This window comes from Centroberyx gerrardi, chromosome 8, assembly GCF_048128805.1.
Source record: "Centroberyx gerrardi isolate f3 chromosome 8, fCenGer3.hap1.cur.20231027, whole genome shotgun sequence".
NCBI classification, from domain to species: domain Eukaryota; kingdom Metazoa; phylum Chordata; class Actinopteri; order Beryciformes; family Berycidae; genus Centroberyx; species Centroberyx gerrardi.
In genome coordinates, this window is record NC_136004.1 from 30,390,436 (window position 1) to 30,418,064 (window position 27,629).

Below are 27,629 nucleotides of genomic sequence, written 5' to 3' on the forward strand. Positions count from 1 at the left end.
ATTATGTTATTGTTTATTATTATTTGATTACCTTTATCACTTCTATCACTCCTCCCCTAAAAGCATCTCAGAGCAGCATTTCCTTTCACTGCTACCATCACAGCAGATAGGGAGTGACTGTTGATGTAATGTAATACTTCCTGCCTTCTGAATAATAAATGGACAAGACACATTCATTGACCATTATATACTGATTTGTTCTCCCTCTCTCTCTCTCTCCCTATCTCTCTTTCTCTCTGTCTCACACTCGTTCTTTCTTTCTCCAGTGTTGTCTCTTGACAACGTCAGCCCTTTTGTTTGAAACCTTACTCTGAGCTTCCTCAAACATCCTCTGCCAGGGAACAGCGAGGTGCTAAATGTCACTGTACTGAAAGCGAAGCATCCTGAAGACACAGGAAAAGCTCTGGGAAGCTTCTCCTTGATAACTTCTCAATAACTCAATAATGTCTTTGATACTCTGCTGTCTCCTCAGGTGGTCTCTGTTGATAAGATGGGGAACGGCTCAATGAAGTCTAAGCGCTACAAACACGGCGACGGCAACGGCGCCGCTGCCAACGGGCGAGCCCACAAGGAGCAGGGCGGCGGGGTCAAAAGCTCGTCGTCGGACGCGCTGAGGGCCCGGGTGGAGGAGCTGGAGAGAGAGGGCAAGAGGAAGGACGAGGAGCTGAGCGCCAAAGATCACCAGATCAAGGGCCTTCAGGATCAGCTAGCCAAACAGACGCGCATGCTGGCGGAGCTCAGCGAGGAGCTGCAGAGCAAGTGCATCCAGCTGAACAAGCTGCAGGACGTGATGAAGAGCCAGAGCGGAGCCGCGGCGTCACGGACCTCCTCGCTGAAAGTGAGCAGCAAGAACAGCCCTAACCTCAGCGGTCGCATCAAGGAAACCCTGAACAGGAGGAAAGGGGCGAAGGCCGGGGTGTCGGCCGAACCCACGTCCAGAACCTACGACTCCAGCAGCCTGCCCAAGTTCTCTTTCGAAAAGGCTCGCATACCCAAGGACGCAAGGTGAGATGTTCGTCTTCAGGTGGGTTCAAAACAGCATCAGAAGGGAAAAGGGAGGGGCATCCTGGTGACTCAGTGATCTAAGGCATATTCCCAAAGTTCTGGGTTTGAATCCGACCCAGGACCTTTGACGTATGACCTCCCCCTCTCTCTCTCTCTCTCTCTCTCTCTCTCTCTACCCCAGTCCTCTTCCTGTCTCTCTCGACTTTGAACTGTCTAATAAAGGCAAAATGCCAAAAAATGATCTTTAAAAAAGCGAAAAGAAAACCAGCCAGTTAAAGGGTCATGAAACCCTCAGGCTGAGCGTTTCTCTGCTTACTGTGTGATTTTGAAAGTTGGCAACAGTATGCCAGGATTTGCACAGAAAATCCAGTCAAAAAGCATTATGATGTATCGTCAAGATTATGACCTGGATGGATGTGTTTCATCTTAAAATTGCCATCAACATTGAATAACAGCTGAAAAATGTGACTTTTAGGTTTCATACTCCTTGAAGGCATCAAGCCTCAAACAAGGACATGAAAGAGCTTTTAAAGGTTCTTTTAATTTGACATGGGGCAAAAAAGTGCAACAAATGAAAAGTGAAGATAAATAAAGTTAAAGCAAACGATTCAGCCTACCAGCCTGTCACCGCCTCACTCCGCCTCTTAATGTCTTTTCTCGAGGCTCCTTTTCCCTTCTGACCGTGTTTTGAACGATGCTTTAGAGCCAACGCACCCAAAGTAATCATTAGAGCCTTAGTCCAGTGGTTTTCAATCATGCGCCATTGTGAGCCAAGAGTCGGCAGGTTTTACACCACAGCAGCTGATTTCACTGATTAACACACCTTCAACCACAGAGGAGGAATTCATTAGTGAAAGCAGCTGGTGCGGTGATTGGTTGGAATTAAAACGTACAGGCTCTCGGGTCGTGATGACGCATGATTGGAAACCGCTGCCTTAGTCAACACAGGTACCGTATCACATGTCTTTATTCACAATGTCTTCAGGCTGGGAAATTATACACCAGCCACCAGCTAAATGTAAGTTTGTGTACTCAGATCTGACAGATTTCCAGACTAGAACAGGACCTCCAGCAGGTAACCAACCATGATTTGGAGGTCCATTCTAAAAAAGTTGGCAAAAACATGAAATTGGCCAATTAATTTTGAGATGTAGTGTCACTGTGGCAGGTGGACAAAATAAGCTTTTGTTTCCTGCTCTGTTTATTTTTGTTTTATTGATTTCTGCCTTTCAACTCTTAAAGGAAGAAGGGAGCTTGAAAGTGTTCAGCAAACAAGGTTCTGAGCGGTATTCTTGATATTACTCAAGTATTTATTATCAATTACATAGTTGCAGACTTCATATGAATTCACCTGAGGATGAGTCAGGTGCAGAGGGATCGGTAGCCTATTGATTACAGTTTCTTTCCCATAACCAGAAGGTCACATGTTTGATTCCCAAAACAGCCAATATGTGTCCTAATCAGGGTTGGGGCCGTTCATGAACCGAACTGAGAATGCATGAAAAAATTCCAATTCAATTCCTGGAGTTGGAATCTGAATGTCACCCAGCTCTAAGGAAACAGAGTTGGAATTTAATTGGAATTATGAATCAGATAAAAGACAGTTCAACAAATCAAATACATTCAATCATAATGATTTACGATTACATGTTCTGCATCAAATACCACCTGATGAATTACCAGACTCATGAATTGGAATTGATGAGTTCATTCATGAATTGACCCCAACCCTGGTCCTAATGTTCTGATAGTTAAAAGTGGCTGTCCCATGACAAGAAGGTCACAAGTTCATTTCCCCCACCACCTCATCTATGTCCATCAACAGTCATGTGTTCTGTCCAAGTGTCCTGGAGCAAGACACCAAAGTCCTACCTGCTCACAGTGTCAGTCGCTCTGGATAAATGGCAAGAAGACTAAGAGTTTGACAGCCCCACGACGTTGAATTTTGTGGAAGCATCTCTGCCGGGAATCGATCTTGGGTCTCCCACTCGAGAGTCTGCAATCTGTGTGTTTTCACAGGTTCCGTAATTTCCACGCTTCCCATTCATTTTCCATGTAAGCCGCCATGCAATGCATTCTGGTAGCGCAGCGGTGCGTTTCGAGAGACGGCGCGTGACGTTGGCAGCTCCACATTTGCATAAAGTTGAGGTCTAGTCTACTTTATGCAAATCAGGGGGCGTCCGACGTGACTCGCCGGCTCTGGAAACTCCCGAAACTTGTGTACAAAAGCGTTCGTCCAATCAGGTGCAGCCAGGAAGTGTTTGATCTGTGGTCATGGAGGAGAAACCCATAAAGTGGTGAACAGAGCGACTGACCGACCGACTGACTGACAATGCCATCCATAGAGCCCCTGCTGTCGCGGGGCTAAAAATGAATTTTGCTGATTGGTTGAAAGAGACTCATTAAAGCAAGAACTTTCTTCTCAGGATCTCCAGTAATGACTTCTCTTCATACGCTGAGCCAACAGACAGAAAAGCTGGCCGCACACTACAAGACTTTAGGTCCAATTTAGCTGTCCCAGACAAGTTCTGGAGATCTAAGACAAAATCCCCATGATGGAGCCGACTCTGTGCCACCGACGCTCATTAAGTTTGAGCGGATCAGAGAGGCGGTGTGACCCGGGCTTTGAGCCGCCTCAGACATCCGGAAGTTTTCAGACAGTGTTTGATTTTGTCAGCACAAAATCTGCAGCGCTCAAAAGACAAGTACGGAGAAAAGTGAGCAGCAATGGCCAATGAGAGCTTCCAAGGAAAGCAGGCAGAAGAGGCGGAAACTACAAAACAACACGTTCTCATCATTGCTTTATAATTTACCTCCAGCTGTCTCTGCAGAACGATGCTGCTTACGTCTTCCCGGCCATTCTTTCATCCAAATTTGGCGTCTAGCGCTCTTCTTTTTTTCTTTTTCGGCACAAATGAGCGCACACACAATAAGTGCTGCAAGCTGCTCTTTCTTCTCAAGCTCCATTTTAGCACTTCCAGGTGAAAAACAAAGTCACGTTGGCGAGACAGCAGGGTATTGAGATCCCTCACGACCAAATCCAAGTGAAGAATATTTTAATGCGTGACCTTCCTGTCTGTGCCATGTCATCGGCGAGACAAGAAACTACAGGAAAGAACGTCGTTTAATGTGAGCGGTACAGAGATCGCAGGTTTCTGACAGTTGTGTAGTTTGTGCTCGGTATAAGTCTTGATAGATCTTCTAACATCAAAGCAAATCTGTTTTTGTCGCATTGAGTAAATGCTCGTACTGCGGAGAGCCTGGTTTGCTCGGGCCAGCTGTTGTCCAGACAGACAGCACAAAGCACGCTGTGAGTCCTTCTCTCACCCCGACGCTCATGTTTTAAACATATGCCGCTAATAAGCCCAGAATGCATTCCATAAGCAAAAGGAATGATCTGAAGTGTTTGGTAGATTAGCCCGTCTGGTACACTCATGCACACACTGGCCCTTAGAAACAGAATACTCATCTTCTGTGAATGACAACGTTACAGATGGCTGTAGTGTGGAGTAGGTAGGAGTGACACATCGAGGTGGGAGGAGAGGCCGTGGGCTGAAAAATAAAGGACTGGACGTCATTTGTTCTTGTTTTATGAAGCCCAGAGTGCTCGTTTGTTTTGGATGAACGGACCGCCGGCCCTCCGCACCACTCACCTCTCTGAGCGGTGTCACGTCTCATGATCTATAGTCAACGCTCTGGACCCTTTCGGCTTATAACTCCCAAAAGGAACTGATGTCTTCTTACACCCCCCCTCTAGCAGTTGTTAAAATGCAGAATGGTGAACTTTGACACCAAATGATGATGATTTTTTTTTATTTTCGCTGTTTTACTTGATTCATTGCTGGAAGGAGCCTGGAGGCTGCAAACAGTCATTATTTCACAAGAGAAAAGTATTAATCACACAGACTGAAAACATGATAAGAAATGTGTATGTGGGCGTCCTGGAGGCTCAGTGGGCAAAGAGGCATATCATGCAGCATGTGTTGGTTTAAATCTGCCCAAGGACCTTTGTCTCAAGTCATCCCTCTTTTAGGGCTGGACAATATTGACAAAAAATCGAATTGCCATGTTTTTCTTGTCATACATTTTTTAGAAGTTAGAAAATAGTTTAAAGAAAATTGGTTTTGGTAAAAAAAAAATAGATGTCAGTGTGCAGGATTTACTGAGTTTGAGTCTGATGAAAGGTTTTGAATCATAGACCAAAGATTACCTGCAGCTCTAAAACTCCTTTGTTTACAAATCCATTTTGGACGCCCCTCTCTCTTAAGCAATTAATTGCAGCCTCTGCGATTGCAGAAGTTCATATTGCATTTGTTTTGATTAATTGTTGAGCTCTACTCCCAGTCTTTCCTGTCTCTCTCTCCAGTGCTGAATAAAAGCTAAAAGATTTTCACATTTCATAAATAAACTAGCACTCCCATACATCTTTTTGTGATGTCCTGTGGGTTAAACCCTCACAGATCTTACAGTTTTATAAACCCTAACCCTAACAAAGCTAGAAAATGTTACAAATTTGTAAGTTACTGACTCCTGATAGGTAACACTTCCAACGACATTTAATAGCACTCATTGTTTTGACAGTAAAAGTCCCATTTTTTCAAACTGGTCTTTCAACTCTTCATATGTTGCTGTCTGCGGTAGTGTGAAGAAGCTCCTCACAGACGCCCTGAACAAGAACCAGTACCTGAAGCGGCTGGAGCTGCAGCAGATCAAAGACATGGTGGAGTGCATGTACGAGCGGACCTACCAGCAGGGAGAGTACGTCACCAAGCAGGGCGAGCCGGGGAACCATCTGTTCGTACTGGCAGGTAGGTCGAGTCGCGCGAAGCCTCCTGTTTGATCAGGTTGTTTGATCCTGATCCTGATCCTGTTCTGGAGTGACATTAAGAACGGGTCTGGACACTAACTTTATTTGTCCGAACTGCTGAAGCCTAGTCTTGTACTCGTCAATTTATGCATTTGGATTAGACTTTGGGTGAAGATAGTAGTGTGCGTTAGGGTTGAGCGATAATGTACATTTGAAATTATTGTGTCATCACAATAAAAAATTAAAAATAAAAAAATCTGATGAAGAAGTCTACATTTTAAAGGACCAAAGACCAAGATAATTTAAATCGGTAAAAAAAACAGCAAGGGAATTTCCACCACATGCAACAGAAATGTAGCCTAGCCTTGTACTTTGGCCTTGGCTTCTTGCACCGGATCAGGAAACTAAACTTTTTTCTTCCACAGTGGTTGGTACATCCCATAATTCACCAGCTACTTTCTCTAAGTTACCAGGCAACTAGATTTTTAGTCTGGAACAGGACGTCTAGAGGAGGCTGGTCACCTGCCAAAGCCACGGGTGGAGAAGACAACTTTACCAGACACAGACAAAATGTACCAGCATTTGTGTCTGGTGTCACAGTGATTTCCCACCCTAGGAAACCATAGCAGTTTGTACAGTAGAGCACTATCTCCAGTAGAATATTATCTACTGTACCAAACTGATCCTGAGAGCCCAGGAACAATCAGATACGTTCTGGACAAAATCCAGCCAGTCGGGTCTCATCACTCCCAGAACATAATAAATTACATATTACTTGTAACTCATTTTAAAAGGATTACTTTACTTATTCCTCCTCTGTATGTGCTTACAGAGTCACAGCTTACCAATACAACACTGTAAACAAATAGGGGGAAGTGAGGGGAAGGCAAATAACATGGATCATTCAAATTCTGGTGCATAGGAGGAATGATAAAATAGTAACAAGTAACATGTTTTTCATTTTTAACTGGCAACTGGCAATGTTTTTAAAATTGAAATACACTAATTGATACTGAGAAAAGTAATAATAAAGGCTAACTCTAACTGTGTTACCACCAACACTGAATCCAACATGGCTTTTGCTTTTATGCTGACAAATATGTGTAAAATGTAGAAGTTATTGAGCTGTGAAGATTGTTCAGTGACAAAGGCCCTGAAATTATCACAGAGACGTCAAGAGCCAGTGATTCATTAATCAAGTCTTTAATATGAATCATATTTCATGCTGCCGATGACACCGCCTCAGGAAGCAAATGCCTAAAAAGACATTTTTGTTTTATGCTACACTATTCACTTTATGGTGAATTCCTCACCCAGTCTGAACCCAAGACCTTAAATACACCCATACTGTCATGGGGGGCAGGGATGGTGGGAAGTTAGGAGATGAGAGGGATATGTTTTTGTTTTTCTTACATATTTTTTTTTAACCTTTTATTTATTCAGGTAGTCTCAATATCTCTTTTTCAAGAGAGACCTGAGAACAGCAGCAGATAATATACAAAAACAAATCACAAATATCATTAAAGAAGTCAGCAATTAAGAATTTAAAATCATCTAATGGGATAAGATGTACTCGTTTCAAAGTCATAGTGGAGTCTTAGTGGATTTTTTTAGTGGCTTTTTTCCAAAGCATACATTTTTAGCATAGTTGGTCCCAGTGGGAATTCTTATATTGTATTTTTATATTGTTATTTTCATGCATTCCAAAGTCTGTGAAGAATCCATACTGGATGTAAAATCACCAACAGCTAATAGTGCAGAAAGTAAAATCTTTAAAGTCTGCAGGCACTTATTTCTAAAGATTCACATTTTCATAACACAGAAGGTGGGAAATTTCCACCATTCACTTGTCAAATGTTAATAAAATGTTTGCAAATTTTGCTGTGACTGGTAAGTTTGTCTACTCAGCCAGCCACATTGGTAACCAACCATCATGTACTGTTAGAGTTCTATTTTATTCTACTCGGCTGATAAAACAGAATGTACACACATTTGTAAATGAATGAAAATTAAATCTCATTAGATTTTAGCCTGTAGCGTGTCTGTGAACCCATTACTATTGTCCATTGAGCTTATTTGTCTGTGTCCTGAATTTGGGTTTGATAAAGTTATTGATTGTCCTTGTTCCATATTTACAGATGGGAAGCTGGATGTGTTTCAACATAACAAACTGCTCACATCGATAGCCGTGTGGACTACGTTTGGGGAATTAGCCATCCTGTATAACTGCACAAGGACTGCATCTGTGCGAGGTAAAGCTCTCCGTTTTTCACTTTGTTCAGTACAAGCACTAACACTGAACTGAAGCTCTTCATTAAACATGTATTTTACATTTTAGGCGTGTAGCTGACGCTGTTATCCTGAGTGAGCAGGGTTCAGTGTCTTGTTCAAGCACACTGGACAGGACAGACAGCTGTTGATGAATGACACAAGTCACTTAATACAAGCCCAAGTCTCAAGTCATTGGTCACAAGTCTCAGACGGTCTGCTTAAACCACAAAATCATAATATTAAAGCCAGCTGATTCCATTATGCCTTATTTAGCTATTTGAATATGAGGCACCGGTTAAATAAAATGATAATGTAACCTAAACAAAGCTATAGATAGGAGACACAAGTGTACATAATCACTTCATACATTATACGACCCTGCAATAGGAAAAACACAATAAAAGTTCAGACTAACTTGTTAAAGTTAGAAACTGTAATTGGCCTTGAAGCGTGAACATCTCATGAATATGTCAGAGATCAGAGAGAGGAACCTTTACTTTTGGTTTCTGGTTTCACATCACTCTTTCCTTTCAGCCTTTCTGAACATCACTGATGGGATACAGCTCGACGTCTTCCTCCTCAAGGTCCTTTGAAGTGATTTCACTCTCTACTGCCAGGGTTTTATCTCTATAACTGTTAATGAATAGAGATCTGATCACATCATTACTTACAGATAGATTAAAGTGGTAATTCATGACACTTTTAGTTTTTCTTTTGGCGACATCTTTGGTGCTAAGCGGTCCTTGCTGTGTTTTGCACTGTACGTCCTAGAGATCATTTCGCAGTTAAAGTTCCTTCCTTGTATTTTCTGTTGATGCATTTTGAGTTTCTCTTTTCTCTGTCTGTTCAGCCATGGTGGCTATCGCTGCTCATGCTAACTACCCAGTTCTTCTTCTTCTGTTTATTGCAAAACAAACCACTGACTGTTGCCAGGATTTTTCCTGGTAAAGACCGACGTGGCATCGGCTGTTTAGAACAGCAAATGGAAAAGCTTTCATGGCCCGCGGATACACTACTGTGTTATATCAACTGACGATAGGGAGTAGCAAAACAGACATTTATTTATATGAAAATGTCATGGATTATTAGTTTAATTTCTCCTGTGAAGTCAATCTGCGTTTGTTCCAGTACCAGAATGGGAAATGAATAGTGAAAGTGGCTGGTCAGTTTTGGTATTTACCAGCCGTTGTGACAGAGCAAATTATCTTCCCGCCCCTCAGCAGCATGCGCCCCTCACACACACTGCAGCCTGAATGTAATCTGGCTCTTCTCTGACCCTTCCTAAAGCCGAGGAATCATCTGATAGTGAGAAGAAGAGAATCAGATAGGTCATTAGACAGAAGCAAACAAGCTTGTGCGCGGGTGTGTTGACAAAGGCTTTACATCATATCCACAGCGCCGCATTCTGATTGGTTATCACCTCCTTGGCATTTGGAAGGCGCATACCATGTATGTGAGTGCTCTTTGTCCGGAGGGTCCGCGAAGGACGTATTTGTATATTTAACCAAGTAACTGGCTGGTGGCCCTTTGGGGGACGGAGTGGGAGGTGGGAGGTGGCGTTCAGTTGACCTCAATATTCTGAGTAGGAAAAAAAACCTCGACAGATTGACAACTCTCCTCAGTTCATGACTCTCACTGAGTTGTTTTTTCACGATAACAGATGAATTGGATAAAGGGGAATTCTGTTGGTTGCTCTTTCTGCACTAACAATTCACAGCAAACTTCCTGCCTGTCCCAACAGAGGCCTGCCTGAGGCTTGCAGATTGGATAGTGATCAATACACCATGTTGAAGGAGTGATAGACAGCCAGAGGACAGATTACAATGTTGTTGCCACTTCCTCCTTCCTCCTGACAAAACAAACTAAAACAAGCCTAATTTCTTTGTGGTGGTAGAGGGTTCAAATTATACTAGAAAAAAGAGGAGAGAGATCAGGGAGGAAGAGGTGAAAACATTCCTTATGTTGTCACTCACTCCTCCAACATGGCGGGGCGTCCCTCGTAACCACCGGTAACCGCTCTCCAAGCTTTCCGGGCCCAGCTGTCGTCTGTCTAGTATTTACTAGCCAGGGGTGCAGGTTAACTAGTTTCTAGTTGAAAGGTCAGAGCCTGCAGCCTGTCCTGCTGTCTGATGGGTGTGATGTTGCTCTTGCAGCGGTCAACAGAGTGCGGACGTGGGCGCTGGACCGCGAGGTGTTTCAGAACATCATGAGGAGGACCGCCGAGACGCGCCACGAACAGTACCGCAACTTCCTCCGCAGGTTAGCCCCAAGCTAGCCGATAAGCTGACACGGCCCTCCTGCTACGGTTCATCTGCTGTTAGCTGATTCTGCTGCACCAAAGCCTATCTGATGGTTGAGTGCAAGGTGGGAAATTACCACCAGCCACTAGCCAAAAGCCAAATGCGAGTACATTTTGACTGTCTGGTAAGTCAGTCTAATCTACCAGACACTTTGGCAGGTCACCAACCACCATCTGGAAGTCCTACTCTATTGTAAAAATCTAGTTGGCTTAATGGCAAATTTGACCCAACTGTCCTTTGGGACACGATTAAAGCGATTAGGAGAGGAAAATTAATATCAAGGGCAACATATCAGAAGACAGCTAGATTGGATCTATATGAAAAACTGCTTGGTTAATTTTAAGGAATTGGGACAGCAACATAAGAATACCAAAGACATAGCTAAACTGCAACAAATAAAAGAGACAAGAGGACAAATAGGAAAGAAATATGACATCCTCAATAATGAAATTGAAAAGGTTTCTGAAATAAACCTAGTATGAATTAGGTCCTAAGGCATTGAACCTCTTAGCTAGAGGCTTACGGACACAAGCTTCAAACACAATACGAAGACAAGAAGAAGAAATAGAGAGGGTTTTCATGGACTACTATAGAAAAATGTAGGTGGCTGGTAAAATATATTTAAAGTGGCTGGTGCAAAATAGTTTCCTCCGCTGTTAGACTGTATCTAAAGGCTTGAGATCCAGTAAAAATGATGATTGTCCCCATATTTACAAGACCAGAGAGAGAAATTAGTGTTTGTTTTATGAAAATTATACAATTAAACATTAATTTAATCACCTTGTCCAAGTTTTATTCAGCTGTTCTGAAAGACACTTGGGGGTCTGAAGTAGATCCAAGCATTGTTTATATGTATGCTATCACACAATAGTTAACTTTAGAAACAGATAATGAACAAGCAAACTACCGTAAGTCTAGGTCATGTGATTTTCTTTAAATGAACAATGCTGTCATTCACTCTCTCTGAAAAAAAGGTGTATCATTGGATCCCTTGACACAGGAAATGTACTTTTACAAGAGTTCACTGGCTCCGTGTGTATAATTTGGACCATAATGTACCTGCAGAAGTTAATTGTCATCATCTGTGCTTTGTCTTTTTTTTTTTGTCAGTGTTTCACTCTTGGCCAATCTACCAGAGGACAAGCTAAGCAAAATAGTGGACTGTCTGGAGGTGGTAAGTTATTCTGTCAAACTATCTCTGTTTCCATTGGAGGGACAATTTTACTTTCATTGTAGTGCCGAACCGTAGCACAGCCCCCTGACAGCCTGCGGGAGCCCCGGCGTCGCAGATAGCTGCTGTCAAAATATCATTACCATTCGGCCATATACCATTACTGCGTGTCAGCATATTCTCTCTACCTCCAGTCGGTAAAACCTCACAAATTACCTTGTTGATGAATAGCTCCGATATTATTCCTGTCATCGCCGGGCCCTGTATATTGTTACCATAATTATTTGACCAAGGCCCCAGAAAGTGTTTATTCAAACGGGGGACGAGTGATTTCTTAAAGATGTGCGAGTGACAGGCTTTTGGTGTGAGAACGTGCAAGTGTGTAAAAATGTATGTGTGTGTGTGTGTGTGTAAAAACACGCTGGAGAATGGCTTACTCTGTTTCTCCTCTCCAGTAAGCATTGTATTTCGATGGTGAAAGAGAAAACGGCGTGGCTCTCGTCAGCTGCGGGTCAGAAAAGCAGCTCTCAGCGTCTTTTCACAATGAAAACTTCAAGGACATTCCTCTCAGTTGTTGGTCCCACCGGCTTCCAAACGGGAGAATTTCCTTATTCAATCATTTCTGATGGAGCTGATTATGTTGCGTCTCAGGGGGGGATCGCCTGAAACCTAATAGCGGGGCAGATGTTCCTCTAGAATCAGGCAGATAATATTGAAGCCCCTTGTCATTAAACAGTGGGGGAATGGAATTTGGCGTGTGTGTGTGTGTGTGTGTGTGTGTGTGTGCGTGTGTGTGTGAAGGAGCCAATACCTTGTTTTTGGGGTTTTCTGTCAAGTTCCAAGTCAAATCAGCAGATTGGAGTTTTAGTTGCTGAAATAATCTCATTGGTTGAGTTAAACCTCAGTGGGCGGAGCCAAAGAACCACAGTTTTTCAGATTGCAAGTTAGCTAACTGGCAAACCTCAATGGCAAAGAAGTAACGAAATATCAAAATATAATTAAAAAAGACTTCTTTTTCCTTCATTTATGACCATGTCATTCATGATGTTGAAGGTCAGCAGCTAGCTAACTAGCTTACCTAGATAGCTATAGGCTAGTATGGCTAGTTTGACCTTGAAGGTCAGCTAGCTAACTAGCTAACCTAGATAACTTAGTATGATAGATTGTATTGTTTCAGTTAGTAGCAGAGCGCTAGGCTTCATAATATTAGCTTCCTCCTCTCTTACCTCTTGTCTTTTTCACTGAGCTTCAGTCTAACGTTACAAACAGAAAAACTGTGGTTCTTTGGCTCCGCCCACTGAGGTTTAACTCAGCCAATGAGATTATTTCTGCCTCTGAGCAATGTTTGTAAAACTAAAACCCCAGTCTGCATCAATTCAAGTGAAACAGTAGTATCCCGTATCTCAGATCTGATACCTTGTGCTTAAAAACGACATAATAGTGCAGATAATGTTTTAAAAACAGCAGTTATCACATATTTACGTTTCACTTTTTAGGTGTTTAACTGACACTCTCATCTGGAGCAACTCACAATGAGTGCAACAGCAGAATTAGCATAAATTCCTAGATCACCTAATAGATGTGCTAGAACAAGAAGTCCTAATGAGAGGTAAAACAGGTTTAAAAAAATAAAGATAGGGGCATATTAGAGCAAGTAGATGAGGAAGATATGGGAGAAGGGGATGTGATTAAAATATGTCTTGAAGAGATGTGCTTTAAGCTTTTGACTGAATATGTCCCATTTCTCTCCTGAAAAGGTAAAGGTTTGGCTCAACTTTAGGGCGGTGATTCAAGCTTGGCAGCTTGGCATAACAAACCCGAGACACCATTCAAATGCTGTCACACCAATGAGCAGATATCGTCCAAACAGTCTTTCTAAACAAAACCCTGTTATGTTGTCTCTGCTGTCATGGACGGGTGTTAAACTCGCTTGTCCCGGAGCGTAAACGGGCCGCAGCGGGTTTGGGACGCTCAAGGAAAACGGCACTTGTGTCAAGAGCGTGGACGGTAAACACGGGGGAATGTTTACGCGTGGTTGCTCTGATTTGTTTGTTCACTTTTTACCGAGGTCCTCTACTGTCAACTGGATTACAGCGGTGGACGGTTCTCTGAGCTGCGAGGATTTGGCGCTCATCCCAGAGAACATTTCATCCTGGTCACCTTCACTCTTTGCACTCTTTCCTTCTTTACCTAAAAGCTTTAAAATGGAAGGCGATCTCGCAGCCTGCTGAATCAGCTGACTGGCTCGTTCTAGGTCACTGGGTAATGGTGAAAGACTGACAGGATGTATCGGTCCAGAGCGGGCTATGTCTCTGGATGAGATCTCACTGCACCGAGAACATACGTCAATGTTTAATTCAAGTATATTTCAATGTTTAATTCAATTTCATGAAGGTCATAAAATTGAATTACACCTGAAACAAACTCTCCGTCAAGTGTGATCACATTTCTCTGGATAGATATTCTGCATGAAGACAACACACTGACTCTTCCTACCAGCTGAGAGCACACTGTCTATTTATCAGGCAAAAGTTTCTAAATTAAAATCCGCCTATAGCAGTTGACATTTCCAATTGAAAATCATTCCTCGGAGTTGGCCATTAGATTGGATTAGATGAGATGAAACTTGAATGATCCCCATGGGGAAATTTGGCCGTTGCTCTAATGGCAATTAGCCATGAAAATGTGTCCGTGTCATCAAGCTGTTATTCAGCTGTTGTGTGCTGTTTGTTATCTTATCCGCTGTGTGTGAACTACTTTTCTACATACTGTACCTCTCCTCCTCTTCCTGGAGTTGGATTAGACAAAAGATTGTTTCATCTGACCAATTACTGACCCTTGTAAATGTCCAAAAATTGAATATTTCAATGTATTTATGAATATTGTCCTTACATGGGTAGTTATTCTATTTATCACAAACTGATTTCACCATTCTTCAGTTGATTGATGAATAATGTAGGTTTATATATGAGTAGCAGGAAAACACTTCTAATTTGCCCTTCTCTAGACTATAGTATCTTAAATACACCCCAAACCTGTTATAGGTCTAAAACCATAAATTAGCTTTTATTGAAAGCACCAGGAGAAGCCGCTGTAGGAAGGACGCGGCTAGACTTCCTGTTGAGAAATGTCCTGTCAGAGGTGTTTTATATGGTTGGCTGAATGAGCGGAGAGAAAGCGAGATCAGTGGTTCTCAAAAAAAGTCATGTCAACCTGCTGTTGAAGGCATAAAAGCGCAGAATGGTGAACTTTGACACCAAATTGTATTTATCCTTTAAAGCCCCAGATACTACAAATATTCAACACTCAAAGATTTAAAACATTTGTATATGAAAAGTAGGCCTACTTTTTTTCCAGATTCCATAAATCATCCTATGACCCCCAGAAAATATTTTTTTATACCCCCTGGTTTAAAACCACTATAGTAGTAGACTGGTGCACATTCATCAGGTTAGATGCACATTTCAAGATTTCTTGGACTAATTCAAGAGGCACTCTAGTCCAAAAACAGTCAAGTGCAACATTTACCAAAACACAGCATCGGATGTATCGGGGGGGGGGGGGGGGGGGGGGGGGGGGGGGGGGGCATTCATGACAGACATTAAAACATGATAATAAACTTGAACTTTTGAAATATATTTTTTTACATTTCCCGAATCTCATAACCCCCTAAAATCACCCCCGGCCTCCTGTGGGGTCCTGATCTCCGGGTTGAGAACCACCGAGCCAAATGAATGAAAGTGCATCATTGATGGCTGCACTCCACCGCTCATCCCGCGGGGGCTCGGCTACCAGGAATCACACTGGCCCGGGTCGATTGGCTAAATCAATGCAATGCTTCACGTCTGACTGTTGTCCACCCCCCCCCTCCCCCCACCCCCTCCCCCTCCCTCCTCATTAGGAATACTATGACAAAGGAGAGTATGTCATCCGGGAGGGAGAGGAGGGCAGCACCTTCTACATCATCGCACAGGGGAAGGTAACGTGTTTTCTCATGCACTGTCACAGGTAGCACAAACAAGCACACACACACACACACACACATTTTTGTCTGACTATCTTTGTGAGGACCTTACATTGCCTACATCGATTCTCTATTCCCTAACCCTCGCCACTAAATGCTGAACCCTTACTCTTTCCTAATCCTAATCCAAATAATGACCTTAACCCTAAACTCTAGCCTCTACCCTAAACTAGCCTCTTGAAAAAGTGACAAACATGTCCTCACTCAGCAGGTCTAACACTCAAACTGGTCCTCACAAGGATAGACACACACAAAACATACCATGCTTGCATAGAGCAGACACACACACACCTACAAACTGTTTCCATCCTTTCCATGCTGTGAATCTTCCATTCAGTCCAGGACTATCTTGCTATGATGGCAGTTTGGGCGTAGAGTTCGACTGATATGGGTTTTTGAAGGCCGATACCAATACTGATATTATTGTATTAAAGCTGCTGATAGCCAATACTTTGCGCCGATATTCAATATTTTACATTTTTTCCATTGTCATGCCAAAAAATTAAGTATTCAGTGTTTCCCCTCAGAATTGTATGCTTGCCAGGGTGGAAAAACAGCATTTACACCATCATGGGACACTAAAACTCTCCATTGAAATCCAGACTAATGAAATTAAATGAATTAATTTACAAAAAAACATAATTGAACAATGAAATGACTAAATAAAATATGCAAAGAAAGGAACATTTCATTGCAGATTTTCTAGCTTGTTTTTCTGTAGCTATGGTCAGGAGGAACCTCCATCATGATATCTGATATTTGATATTTAATAAAAGGCCAGTACCGGTCCTAACTCTATTTGGGCATGGGAGGGGTGGGGTGGGGGGGGGGCGTGGCGATGACTCACCCGCCTGTCTGTCTGATAAGTCGGCAACCTGACACCAGGCAGCGAGGGGAGAGGCAGAGGGGCCACAGCCTCCCACAGGGGGCCTTCGAACTGCCATTAAGAGCCGATCTGAGACAGCAGCTCTTCAGCGCTAAGCTAACCAAACCAGAGAGAGACATATGTTGTTTGGGAGGAAGGAGGCTAATACAGGAAATGGTTCCACTGCACCCGCCCCCATCCCCACCCCCAACCGCCCCGCACCCGACCCCATTCTGTCCCAAACCCCCTGACCAGAGAGGGAATAAAGTCTGAGAGCGCCTGCCTGCCACCAGGAAAAACAAGGGAAGTGAGGGTCAGCGAGGTCAAACGGGACGCTTAGCTAAAACACACCCCAGTCGTTCCGGCTCTGATGTCATTGTGGCGAGGCTCTTCGACGGGACGGTGCCACAAGTGGGATGTTTGACCTCCTCTGGGGTGGGCCGCAGGGTTTTAAAGCCTCGCAAATTATGGAGTAGGTTCAACACACTCCCCAACATCCAAGCTGTTGCAGAGTGTTTGTTGAAAACTGCTGTTTCTAGCAGGCAGCGTTTGAGTAACATCAGTCAGAACAAACAGAGGGGGTTGATTTATATGTTCTTGCAATTAATGCCCACAATAAATCTGACACCTCATCACTCATAGACCGGCCTGTTTCAATCAGCGTTGGGCAAGTTACTCTGAAAATATAATCAATTACTCTTTACTTATTACCAATTTAAACAGTACTCACATTACTTTACTAATTCCTCACCAGCAGCAATAATTAGTTCCATTCCTCGTTCCATTACTTTCCGTTTCGTTGGCAGCAGCGGCTCCTTGTTTTTCCCTGAGTTTCTCATCGCTGTGTTTCTGTATCAGATGCTTTGATCAACTGGATGTTGTGTTTTTCTCTGTGGAAAGAGTTTTGCTGCCACACAAAGTTTACAACGGACCAGAATGTTCTTTGATCCTCGACTGAGATCAATTCAAAGTAACAGGAAAACTTCCAGCTGCTGAAAGTCTGCGTCTCTCCCTCAGCCTCCATCTTTTGTTTTGCTTTTTTTTAGCAAACAGCCGACATAAACCTGCTGCATGTCCTGAAGATACATATGACGATAAAACCAAACAGGGATTTAACACATTGCCGCACAAAACTGCTTTCAATTATTAATAATTTGAAAGGATGATTAAAAAAAATATTTGGAGCAAACTGCTAGCACCTGTAAAAGCTACAGCGGTGACCAGGACACTGACTGCACTATGAATAAATGAAGAGTGTGTCGAGTGTCATCACATCTTTTCTTCTCACTAGTTGACTGTGTTTTGCAGGTGAAGGTGACTCAGAGCACCGAGGCCCACAAGCTGCCCCAGATCATCAACATACTGCAGAAAGGAGACTACTTTGGGGAGAAAGCACTCATAAGGTGACTACGAACATCATGTGACCGCAGACTCTCATGTCACTCAGCTCCTGTGTCCACTGGGTGCTTCTTTGTTGTTTTTGGAGGGGCATTTGGGCGAAGCGCTGGCCTCAGCTCCTGCTGCTGCTAAAGCAAAGCAAACCTGTTTGAATAATATTGCTCTTTTGATAAAAGTTGAAATATTTTAATCTCTGGCACGCTGCGATTAGCGCTACAGCATGCCACCATGAGGGTGAGGTGTTGGGAAAACACAACAGTGCGCCCGTTCCTTTGAAAATAAGAGGAAGAAGCTGTAAAAAGTTTCTGGTGCAGCCTCACTATCGGACAACTTTCAAAATCTATAGACGAAGCTATTGCACAATTTATTCCAGTTTGCAGACTGTAATTTATGTAGTGTTATTATCTTCACCTTTATGTTATGTTTGACCATTATTTCAAGATGTGCATCGTTATGTCTGTACCTATAAACTCACAGTGTAAATGTCTTTTCCCATCTAAACATGTTTCTGAGTCTGTTGATTAGAAACATGTTTCTAATCAACAAGTGATGCCCTATTTTTTTCAAAAGTATGCAATCTCTTCTTTTTACAGTAACTGCAAAGATTATAGATACACACATACACATACAGTAATCACATAAATGTTATCTAATTACATGTAATCTGTTCTCACTATTGCTTAAAATCCAATTTTACTGCAACTTTACTGAAGCCATTTGGCTGCATCTTCACTGCCTTGTTTACAGCTGTACTGAAACAAATTTTAGGTTTAGCAAAGTATTCCATATATTTAAATTACATCCTATTATGATTTTAATTCCAAAGGAAGTACAGTAAACTGACACAGAACTAACCCTAACCCTAAAATTCTAGATGCAATTTAAATACACAAAATATCTTCCTAACACTAAAATCATTGTCAAAACAGTGGGAGCAGTCAGCAGTGTGTGTGTGTGTGTGTGTGTGTGTGTGTGACGTACATCTCTCTCTGTGTCTTTTAGCGATGATGTCAGGTCAGCCAACATCATTGCCGACGAGAACGGGGTGGAGTGCCTCGTAATCGACCGAGAGTGAGTATCCTGAAACTTGCGGTGTTTTTGTCTTCACGGTGAGAAATGAACAGCAGGCAGGTTTTCACTGTGACTGGCAAATGTTTCTTCTTCTGGGAAAGAGGAAATTCCAGCGACTTGGAACTGTTGCAGTGCTGAGAACAGAGATTTATTAGTACAATTGATGCGTTTTGGCTCGTGGCCTTCGTCATCCACATCAGTTCTACTAATAAATCTTTAAACTCAATACTGCAAGTGTTGTGGAATTTCCTCTCTCTGTTACCTGCATGAACACCTTGTTAGTGGGTGAAGTTGTGCCAGAATACCTTTTCAAACAAGTCTTTCTTCATCATCAGCCATTTTGACCAGTGACCAACTATTATTAGGTGGTTCCTTTCAATTGTGAAAGTCATGTTTGGCTTGTAAAATGGCAAATTTGGTATCTATAAACCGTGGCGGCCGGTGGGTGAAAAAGAGGCTGTTAATCTCAGTGGGACTAGCCAGTTAAATACAAGCTAATTATCCAAGGTATTGTGGTTATGAAATATACAGTATGAGCCAATATTCCAGTGGTTGCAGTGTTGGTATGCGTTTGTTGTTTCTCCAGGACATTTGATCAGACAGTCGGCACCTTCAACGAGCTGCAGAAGTACCTCCAAGGCTACGTGGCAACACTCGATCGTGACGACAAGAAGAGACATGCCAAGTAGGTGCAGTGCTGTTCCCTCCACTGTTGTTCAACTAACCTCCCATTTCTGCTGCATAATGTATGAGAAAAACATTTGTCAATCGATGTCCACAAGTGGAAGCTGTAGATATGACTTGTCACCCATTCTAGTGCTTTTGGTCAGAAATAGTAGTTTTTGGCGGCGGTTGTTTCACTTTAAGAATCAAGCAGCTCGGAGCTATTTTGAGCTGCGATGGCAGAATGAAGTACAGAAAATCAATGTCAGGCATTTTTATTGATGTTTTATTTAATTTATTAAAAACAGACGTGTGACAATTGAAAGTTAAGCAAAGAATGAAAGTAGAAATATCAAAACAACAATACAATCAATCAATACCAATTATTTACGTGCAATGCCAGATATAAACATGTAGCAATAAAACTGAATTTTATCATCAACTGTCCGGGCTTCCATGCTCTCCGCCCCCTGAATGTCACATCCCTCAGTCTCATACAAAATTCCGGTTTTCCCGGTCGTAGTTACCACTTTGTTGGGTTGCGTTCATGTGCGCTGAACTCGATATTTCCAACAGCACTTGAAGGCAGCAATTCTATCCATAGCTTCCTCATATTAGCAATTATATCCATGACTTCCTCCTGGGTGGGTGGATCAGGTCTCTGCGTGTCTCTGTCAGGAGGTCGGTGTCCCGGCACCAGAGCCAGCCTCTGTCCCCGGACGTCATCCAGCTGAAGGAGCTGGTGTCCACCTTCCCTCCCGCCAAGCCCTTCGACAGCCTGGACGTCATCACAACGCTGGGAGTCGGAGGCTTTGGAAGAGTAGAGCTGGTGAGACCAAATGACGCAGCATGTGACCGACCGACTGACTGACTGACCGACTGTCTGTCTTTTTAACGGTTAGCTTACCTGCTGCCCTTCCAAGAACATGAATGCCATGGTCATGAATGAATGAATGATTGCTATTTATATTTTTTATTTATATTTTGACCAGAGTTCCTTCTGGTCCCACCCATTGAGGTTTAATCAACCAATGAGATTGTTTCTGGCTCAACATGATCTCATAAAAAGTCGTGAAATGAAAACGCAAATTCTGAAACAGAGATTTACGTGCTGACAAATTATGTGAAAATTACATTCCTCTGCCACAAATTGTATTCTGTGGCAGCAGCACAAATTGGACGCGGCATTTTCAGGTAAATGTTGGCTAACGGTTAAGTTTAGGCAACTAAAACAACTTGGTTATGGGTAAATAAGAAAAACTTTAGCTAAAAATTTAAATTTCCCTCACAGTAGAAATTTCCTAGCCATTTCGTAACAGTTTTGCGCTGGGAACACAGAACTTTAACACTTTATGTTCCACCAACACATAATTTGGTGTTAAAAAGTCGTGTTCATTTCGCATATTTGTTTGAGAAGAGGTTATTCTGCCTCCAGAGCAGCTCCGCCTCTGAGGAATGCTTGTCGAACTAAAACACCCCGTGATTTCCCTCTGCAGGTGAAGGTGAAGGGCGAGGACGTCACCTTTGCCTTAAAGGTCATCAAGAAGAAGCACATCGTGGACAACAGGCAGGAAGAGCACATCCACTCGGAGAGGAAGATCCTCGCCGAGGCCCGCTCACCTTTCGTCGTCAAGTCAGTTCGCCCGCGCTCGGCCTCCCCGGTCCTTTCAAACCGCTTCTTCTCCATTAGTCTGGGAAAACAGCGCAGGGATTATTAGTTTTTGATGAGATCACAGTCTTGGCCCCAAGCAGATTACACCTTCTCAATGGGAACAGAATGGCAGGGGATATTGAGATGTCTGCCAGGAGAATTTAGTTATTTGTTTTGAAATATTGCTGCACTGGCTTTTCCTTGGCTTTTGTTAGATTACACCACTCGCACTGCAACAGGCTGAGATATTAAACCCATTCTTCACCTTCTGTCACACTCCTTCCCCTCCTCCTGACCCTTTCTATACGTCATGTGTTTGTCTCACCTTTTTGTATGTTTTTACTAGTTTCTCTCTTTTTTATTCTTTTTGTGAGGCTGACTGTATTATTACATTAGTATTACATAGAGCGACAGGGTGGCCTTTGAGCTCCTGGGTAGCTGAGCCTGAGAATTTGACTACAGGGATCAATAAAGTATAACTAAGTAATAACCAATACGTTCAATAACCTCTGTGAGCTGCTTTCTTTTTCTGGCGGCATCATTATTTCCCCTCCCTACTGCTCTTTGTACATGGTTTATCAGTTTACCATTTAACAGGGAGGACTTGAAACCAAATGAAAGCACAAGGCTGCTGGTCGTAACATCGACTGTTCACCACTAATTTCACAGTTACATGTTAAACAGAAAATCCTACACACTGCAACTTTATAATCGGGGTAAAGGGTCTTTTATTTTAGATCAGAAAGTGCCAAATTTTTATATTGGAGCATGACAAAATCTAAAAATTCATTCATTCATTCATTCATTGATCTGGCATTGTTCTATTTAACGACTAAACATTTAAAATGACACCTAAAGGCCACATGCCTTCATCATGGAGCGTGATTAACACACACATTCAGCAGCATTCACAACAAATAGAGGAACTAATTGATAAAGGAGCAGAGCCGCTCTGCATAGTTCTGTTCAAAGGTAAATGAAGGTAAACACCACAGAAAAAGAAAACATGCAGATTATATATTACTGAATTGAAAGTTGTATAAATCTTCCATAAATCAGTGCGAATGTTGATGTGGGGGATTTAGAGACAACAGTAGACTGTTAGTCTAACATGGCAAAGCATGTTAACCTTACAATAACCTTACATATCATAGAAAAGGAATGAAGTTTATGTCTTTATTTAGGCCTGGGCATTGCGTAGCTTTTAATGTGAAGATCCAAAAGTTTTCGGTCTCCTTAAAAAATGTTAAATTGCTCTGTCTCTGTCTCTTTCTCTAGATTGTACCGCACGTTCAAGGACAACAAGTATGTGTACATGCTGCTGGAGGCCTGTCTGGGCGGGGAGATCTGGAGTCTGCTCAGAGACAGGTAGGATGGGCCAACCGCTGTCTGGGACAAGGGGTCAAAGGTCAGGACAGATCTGCCCCACAAAGGAAATTGGCATCAGTTCAGTATGGACGGAAATTAGATTTTGTCATTTTTTACTTCGGTCAGACAAGGATAGGAGACTAAAAAATAACCTCTTACTCAATCAACAAATCACATTTTCAAAGATCTTTTAAGTCATTTAGTTGGGCCATTTTTCCTAGTTTCACAATGTAGTTACAGTAGAGATCTTAAAGACATTTTTAGACCGAGCTTCTCTCGAGATCATTATAAGATTTGAAATTGCTCCCCAGCAGCACCAAAATCACTTCAGTAAGTGAAACCATGCTCATTCATCATATTCCAACAACACTTCTGCTTCATATATTATAGCTTGAAGGGAAAGGAAATTCAAAGTCTTAGCCTCACACATAATCATACTCACTAATCAAAATCTTTTTTAAAGTTCATTGTTCAGCAAAATATCTTAAATCCAACACACTGGAACATGGACGATGGGGAAAGTGCAATCAGGTCATACTAGCAGCCCATTTCATTAGCAACTCAGTCATCTAGCATTTTGTTGTCTCTCCCCACAGTCTCGCCCCTGTTTGGTACAAATATATAAATTTGGCTCACTCACTCCTGTCTGCAGGGGAAGTTTTGATGAGCCCACTGCCAAATTCTGCGTTGGTTGCGTCACCGAGGCGTTTGACTACCTCCATCGCAAGGGCGTCCTCTACAGAGACCTGAAGCCTGAGAATCTCATGCTGGACACGGACGGATACATCAAACTGGTGAGTTTGCTGCAATGACAAACCATATTCTCAGTCATGAAAACATGAAATGAACTGAAGCTGACAGCGGCAGGGTGGTTTTTGCAAATACATCATCCTGTATCTGAAAAGTCAAAGGTTTGATCCTGTGTTACAATTAGTGTTGATCTTTTCTGAGCAAGACACTGGACCTGCTACAGGGGGCACTACTTCTGTCTGACTCTGCATTGCAACCACTCTTGTAAAATGCAATTACATGGAGGTATATCACAGGAGCATGCACAGCAGATTTAACAGAAGCATGGGCAGTGAGCTACAATAGCATTTGTGGCAGTGACACATTGTTTAGCTCCATACTCTTACTGTTTTGGATGTAAAATGGCATAAAGAGAATGAGGTTCAAATACAGACTGTCAGCTTTAATTTGAATGTATTTTCAGCCATCTCAAAGCATATTGTGTTCACACTCCTCCACAATCACAATGGCAAAAGGATCTGGACAGATTAAGATTATCATTATCATTATTATCGTTATTATTATTATGAGTACTTTATAAAGGAGTACTTTTTTATCATATAGTCAAAAATTCTCACTGTACAATCACTGGGCAATTGAACAACATCACCAGACTCTAGTACCTTATTGTCAAGTTCTCTTTCCAACTTTTTTTGTATTTCACTGGCAAAACTGCCCATTTACATTCATACTCACTGTATTATTTAAAGTGATACGATTATGGAGCTAAAACATCAAACAATACGCCACATTCTAAAAACTAGGAGTTCATCTGGTATTCTTCTGAGATCCCAAAGGAGCTAATAAGCACCTTAGGGTTTCTCAATAAAAATATATCCCTTAAGGGTTCCTTAACTAAGCCTCATGTTAGAGGTTGTGGAAGTCCAGTCAGGTTTTATGAAACCTTTATGAATGGGTTTTCTGGGGTTCCTCTTTGGCTACAATCTGAAGTTTACTGTTTAATTACTTCCAGAGTTCACTGTATGTCTATGGTTGCTAGAAAAGGTGCTAGAGATTCCTTAATTATCTCGCCTTCCCAGGTTGACTTCGGCTTTGCCAAGAAGATCAGATGTGGCCAGAGGACTTGGACCTTCTGCGGGACACCGGAGTACGTGGCTCCAGAGATCATCCTCAACAAAGGCCACAACTTTAGTGTGGACTTCTGGTCTCTGGGCATCCTGGTCTTTGAGCTCCTTATTGGCAGGTTTGGACCATGAGAGCATGCTACACAACAGGTGTCAGACCTATAGGTTGAAGACTGAATCTTCAGAAGAGATAGTGCATGCCGAGTGATCTGTGTTTCCAGTCTAGCGCAAGCATGAATGGATGGATCTGTGGATTTAAGCACATTATAATAATCCTTCACTTAGTTATAGCCATCATTCACTTTGATTTCCGCTGTATACTCAGTTACTTTATCATGTACCTCTGAGCTTTGAGGGGTAAGTTGTCTTGAACCTAATGTTCCTGGAACAGGAAAGAGGTAAGGGCTGTACAAAGGCACCCAAACTTCAAAGGAGGCATATTTAAGTGTTTTATCGCAGCAGAGTAATTGTCTCCTGACTCACCCTTTCCAGGAACATCCCTGCTGCCCTGGTATGCAGTATAAATGGTAGGTCTGCTCAACACTTAGTTGAGAGACCAATATGCGCATGCTTTATGGTATATATCTCTCTCCTTTCTCTCCTCTCTCCATTGCTGATTTGTAATGAAGTATATTTGGTGACTGGAACAGACTCCACTTTCTTGCTGAAAAGTTGGTTCGCTCCAACAGATCTCAGATGACTCAAAGGCTGAAATCTCTGCCCCTTTGTCTCCATCCCATAGTCCTCCGTTCTCAGGGAGTGACCAGATGATGACGTACACTTTCATCTTGAAAGGCATTGAGAAGATGGACTTCCCCAAGAAGATCACCAAGAGACCTGAGGACCTCATACGCAAGCTATGCAGGTAACATAAAACACACAGAACCAGCATTCAAATTTGGAGTAGATGAAGCTTTAATAAAATACATATGTATATGCCTACTTCAGGGCAAGACACTAACTTTTTTGTCTGCAATTGCTGGTAAATCCAAAAATGTACCTGCCACTTTTACTACTTTCCCAGTCACCTAATATTTTTGGGATAGAACAGGACCTCAAAATGATGGTTGATTACCTGACAAAGCGTCTGGGAGGGTAGACAAATTTTAGCTAGACCTCCCATCCAGCTGTAGCTGGAAGGTGATGGTCTAGAAACTAGACAGTCTAGTGAGAAAGAATGCCCTCAACCTTTGAGTGTTAAGTTTAATCGGTTGCCAGATATGTCACTAAAACAAGGGTAGGCAGCGTCATTAAGTTGCTTAGCACCTGGAATTTACCTGATGAACAACAACATGGTGAACGTAAATATTGACACCCATCATTTGAACCAAGCAATGGACGCAGCCGTAAGCGAGCTTGTAGCTGTGGGCAACATCAAAGAAAGTCCCCTGATTCTTTGGGTCAAAGAGTCTGGTTAGGACCAGGCAAGACAAATTCACCAGCCACAGACAAAATTTAACACAATTTTGGTTTGTGGCTAGTAATAATTTCCCACCCTGGTCTACTTCACAGACGAAATCCCTCAGAGCGACTGGGCAACCTCAAAAATGGAATAACTGATATCAAGAAGCACAGGTAAGAAAGAACCGACTAATTTTGTTGCTCATCACAATGGGAAGCCTAGCAAATTAACAATGTTTGGAAAACACATCAGGAAACATGGGGCACAGTGGTTCATGACCTGAGCAAAGGTTCCTTAATCAAATTTTAACACCAAAGGGGTGTGCACTCGGTGGAATTATTGATTTTAAGCATTTGTAGCTTATTCCTTGGTGCTGTCAGAGTCAAGATCATGGAATACTATGTACACAGACATAAAAAAAAAGACATGCAGAATTACTTATATGCTCTCTATAATGTGTCTAAAGGTGGTTTAATGGCTTCAACTGGGAGGGACTGAAAGCCAGGACTTTACTGTCTCCACTGAAAAGAGAAGTAAGTAAAGAAATCTACCTAAACCAGGGGGGAAGGTTGGAAGGGGCAAGGGGGTCTTTGCAAACTCTAATGCAATGCAAATCTAATGAATATAGTCTTTATTTAGACTTTCTTTGATTTTATCTACTTTATTTAGGCTATTTTGTCAGCTCCGCTACCTCCTGCTTGCCATGTGTCAACACGGGCGACAAACATCTTTCCCCACAGGGTGTTAATTGAAGGGAGCATCCCAGAAAATTAATCTCTCACCCTTTCCTCTTTCCATGTCTTGTTCCACCAAAGCTTACGGGACCTACAGACCACAGCTACTTTGACACCTACCCTGCAGACGAGGAAACTCCTCCTGATGAGCTGTCTGGCTGGGATATGGACTTCTGAGAGCTTCTCCTCTGTCTTTCCCCAGTTCTCCTTCCACTGCACACTTCCAACAGCAAAACCTCACATCTGTAGAGGGTTTTCGGGTGACCTACCGCTCCCTCTGGCAGCCATAGTGGAGGTCCTCAGCTCTTGGGCAACAATGAATAGCTGACTGCGTTTCTAAACATACGATTTGGCCGTCTCAACATAAGTCAATAGATATGGATCATTTCTGTGCTGATTTTGATTGGGAGCTGATCATTCAACCACTGACACATCTGATTGATTGATTTTGTTTAGATGTCAGCTTGTTAGTTAGCTAACCATAGTGTCAGCGAACATCTGATTTTCATGCTAGCTAGCGTATCTAGTAGAATCTAGTGCTGATAGTGGGTAGTGGCGTGTTACCTTGTTCAGTTGCCTTGCTAAATTAGCCTGCTGGCTAGTTAGCTAGCTAACAAAACCCAACAGTCTGTTCAGGTTAACTGAGCTAACTCTTCTCTAGCTACAATAGTGCTTTGGAGTACAGACTGAGACAAGACGGTGTCCTGTGTCACAGTAACCTAATATTCATTTTTACTTAATTAACCTATACCCACACAAGTATCGTTTTCAGATATCTCTCTTCCTCTATCCTGGTTGTTATATATTTTACTGTTACTTGAGCACAGCCAGTTCTTCTCTGGGCCCGATGGCGCCAGAAGTGGTTAGTCGGAAATTTGTGACGCAAATGCAAAGCCTGTATTCCTTACAACGAAGGGAGTCTATTATTGTATACATTGTATACAGTTTGTTTAGGGATGGCTGTATAGGAATTTAAGTGTGGAGAGGATAATTCTGGCTTCATGTCACTGGAAGATGGCAAGCAA

The 27,629-nt window shown here is 42.5% G+C and overlaps 1 protein-coding gene across 2 annotated transcripts; it reads left to right on the forward strand.

Annotated features, from left to right (window-relative positions):
* The first annotated feature begins 475 nt into the window (after positions 1-475).
* prkg2 (protein kinase cGMP-dependent 2) lies at positions 476-26,781 on the forward strand. 2 transcript variants are annotated; one of them, XM_071923846.2, is made up of 18 exons: positions 476-1,005; positions 5,647-5,813; positions 7,951-8,064; positions 10,237-10,342; positions 11,494-11,557; positions 15,456-15,533; positions 17,752-17,846; positions 18,844-18,912; positions 19,499-19,597; positions 20,254-20,404; positions 21,072-21,208; positions 22,505-22,594; positions 23,247-23,388; positions 24,424-24,587; positions 25,211-25,333; positions 25,981-26,043; positions 26,337-26,403; positions 26,686-26,781. In XM_071923846.2, exons 1-18 carry the CDS (start codon positions 491-493, stop codon positions 26,779-26,781), a joined length of 2,340 nt encoding a protein of 779 aa, XP_071779947.1. In that variant the 5' UTR covers positions 476-490. The 2 variants fall into 2 exon arrangements, with proteins under 2 accessions (XP_071779947.1, XP_071779948.1); XM_071923847.2 differs by having other exon boundaries at positions 491-1,005; positions 20,254-20,317.
* Positions 26,782-27,629: the final 848 nt, after the last annotated feature.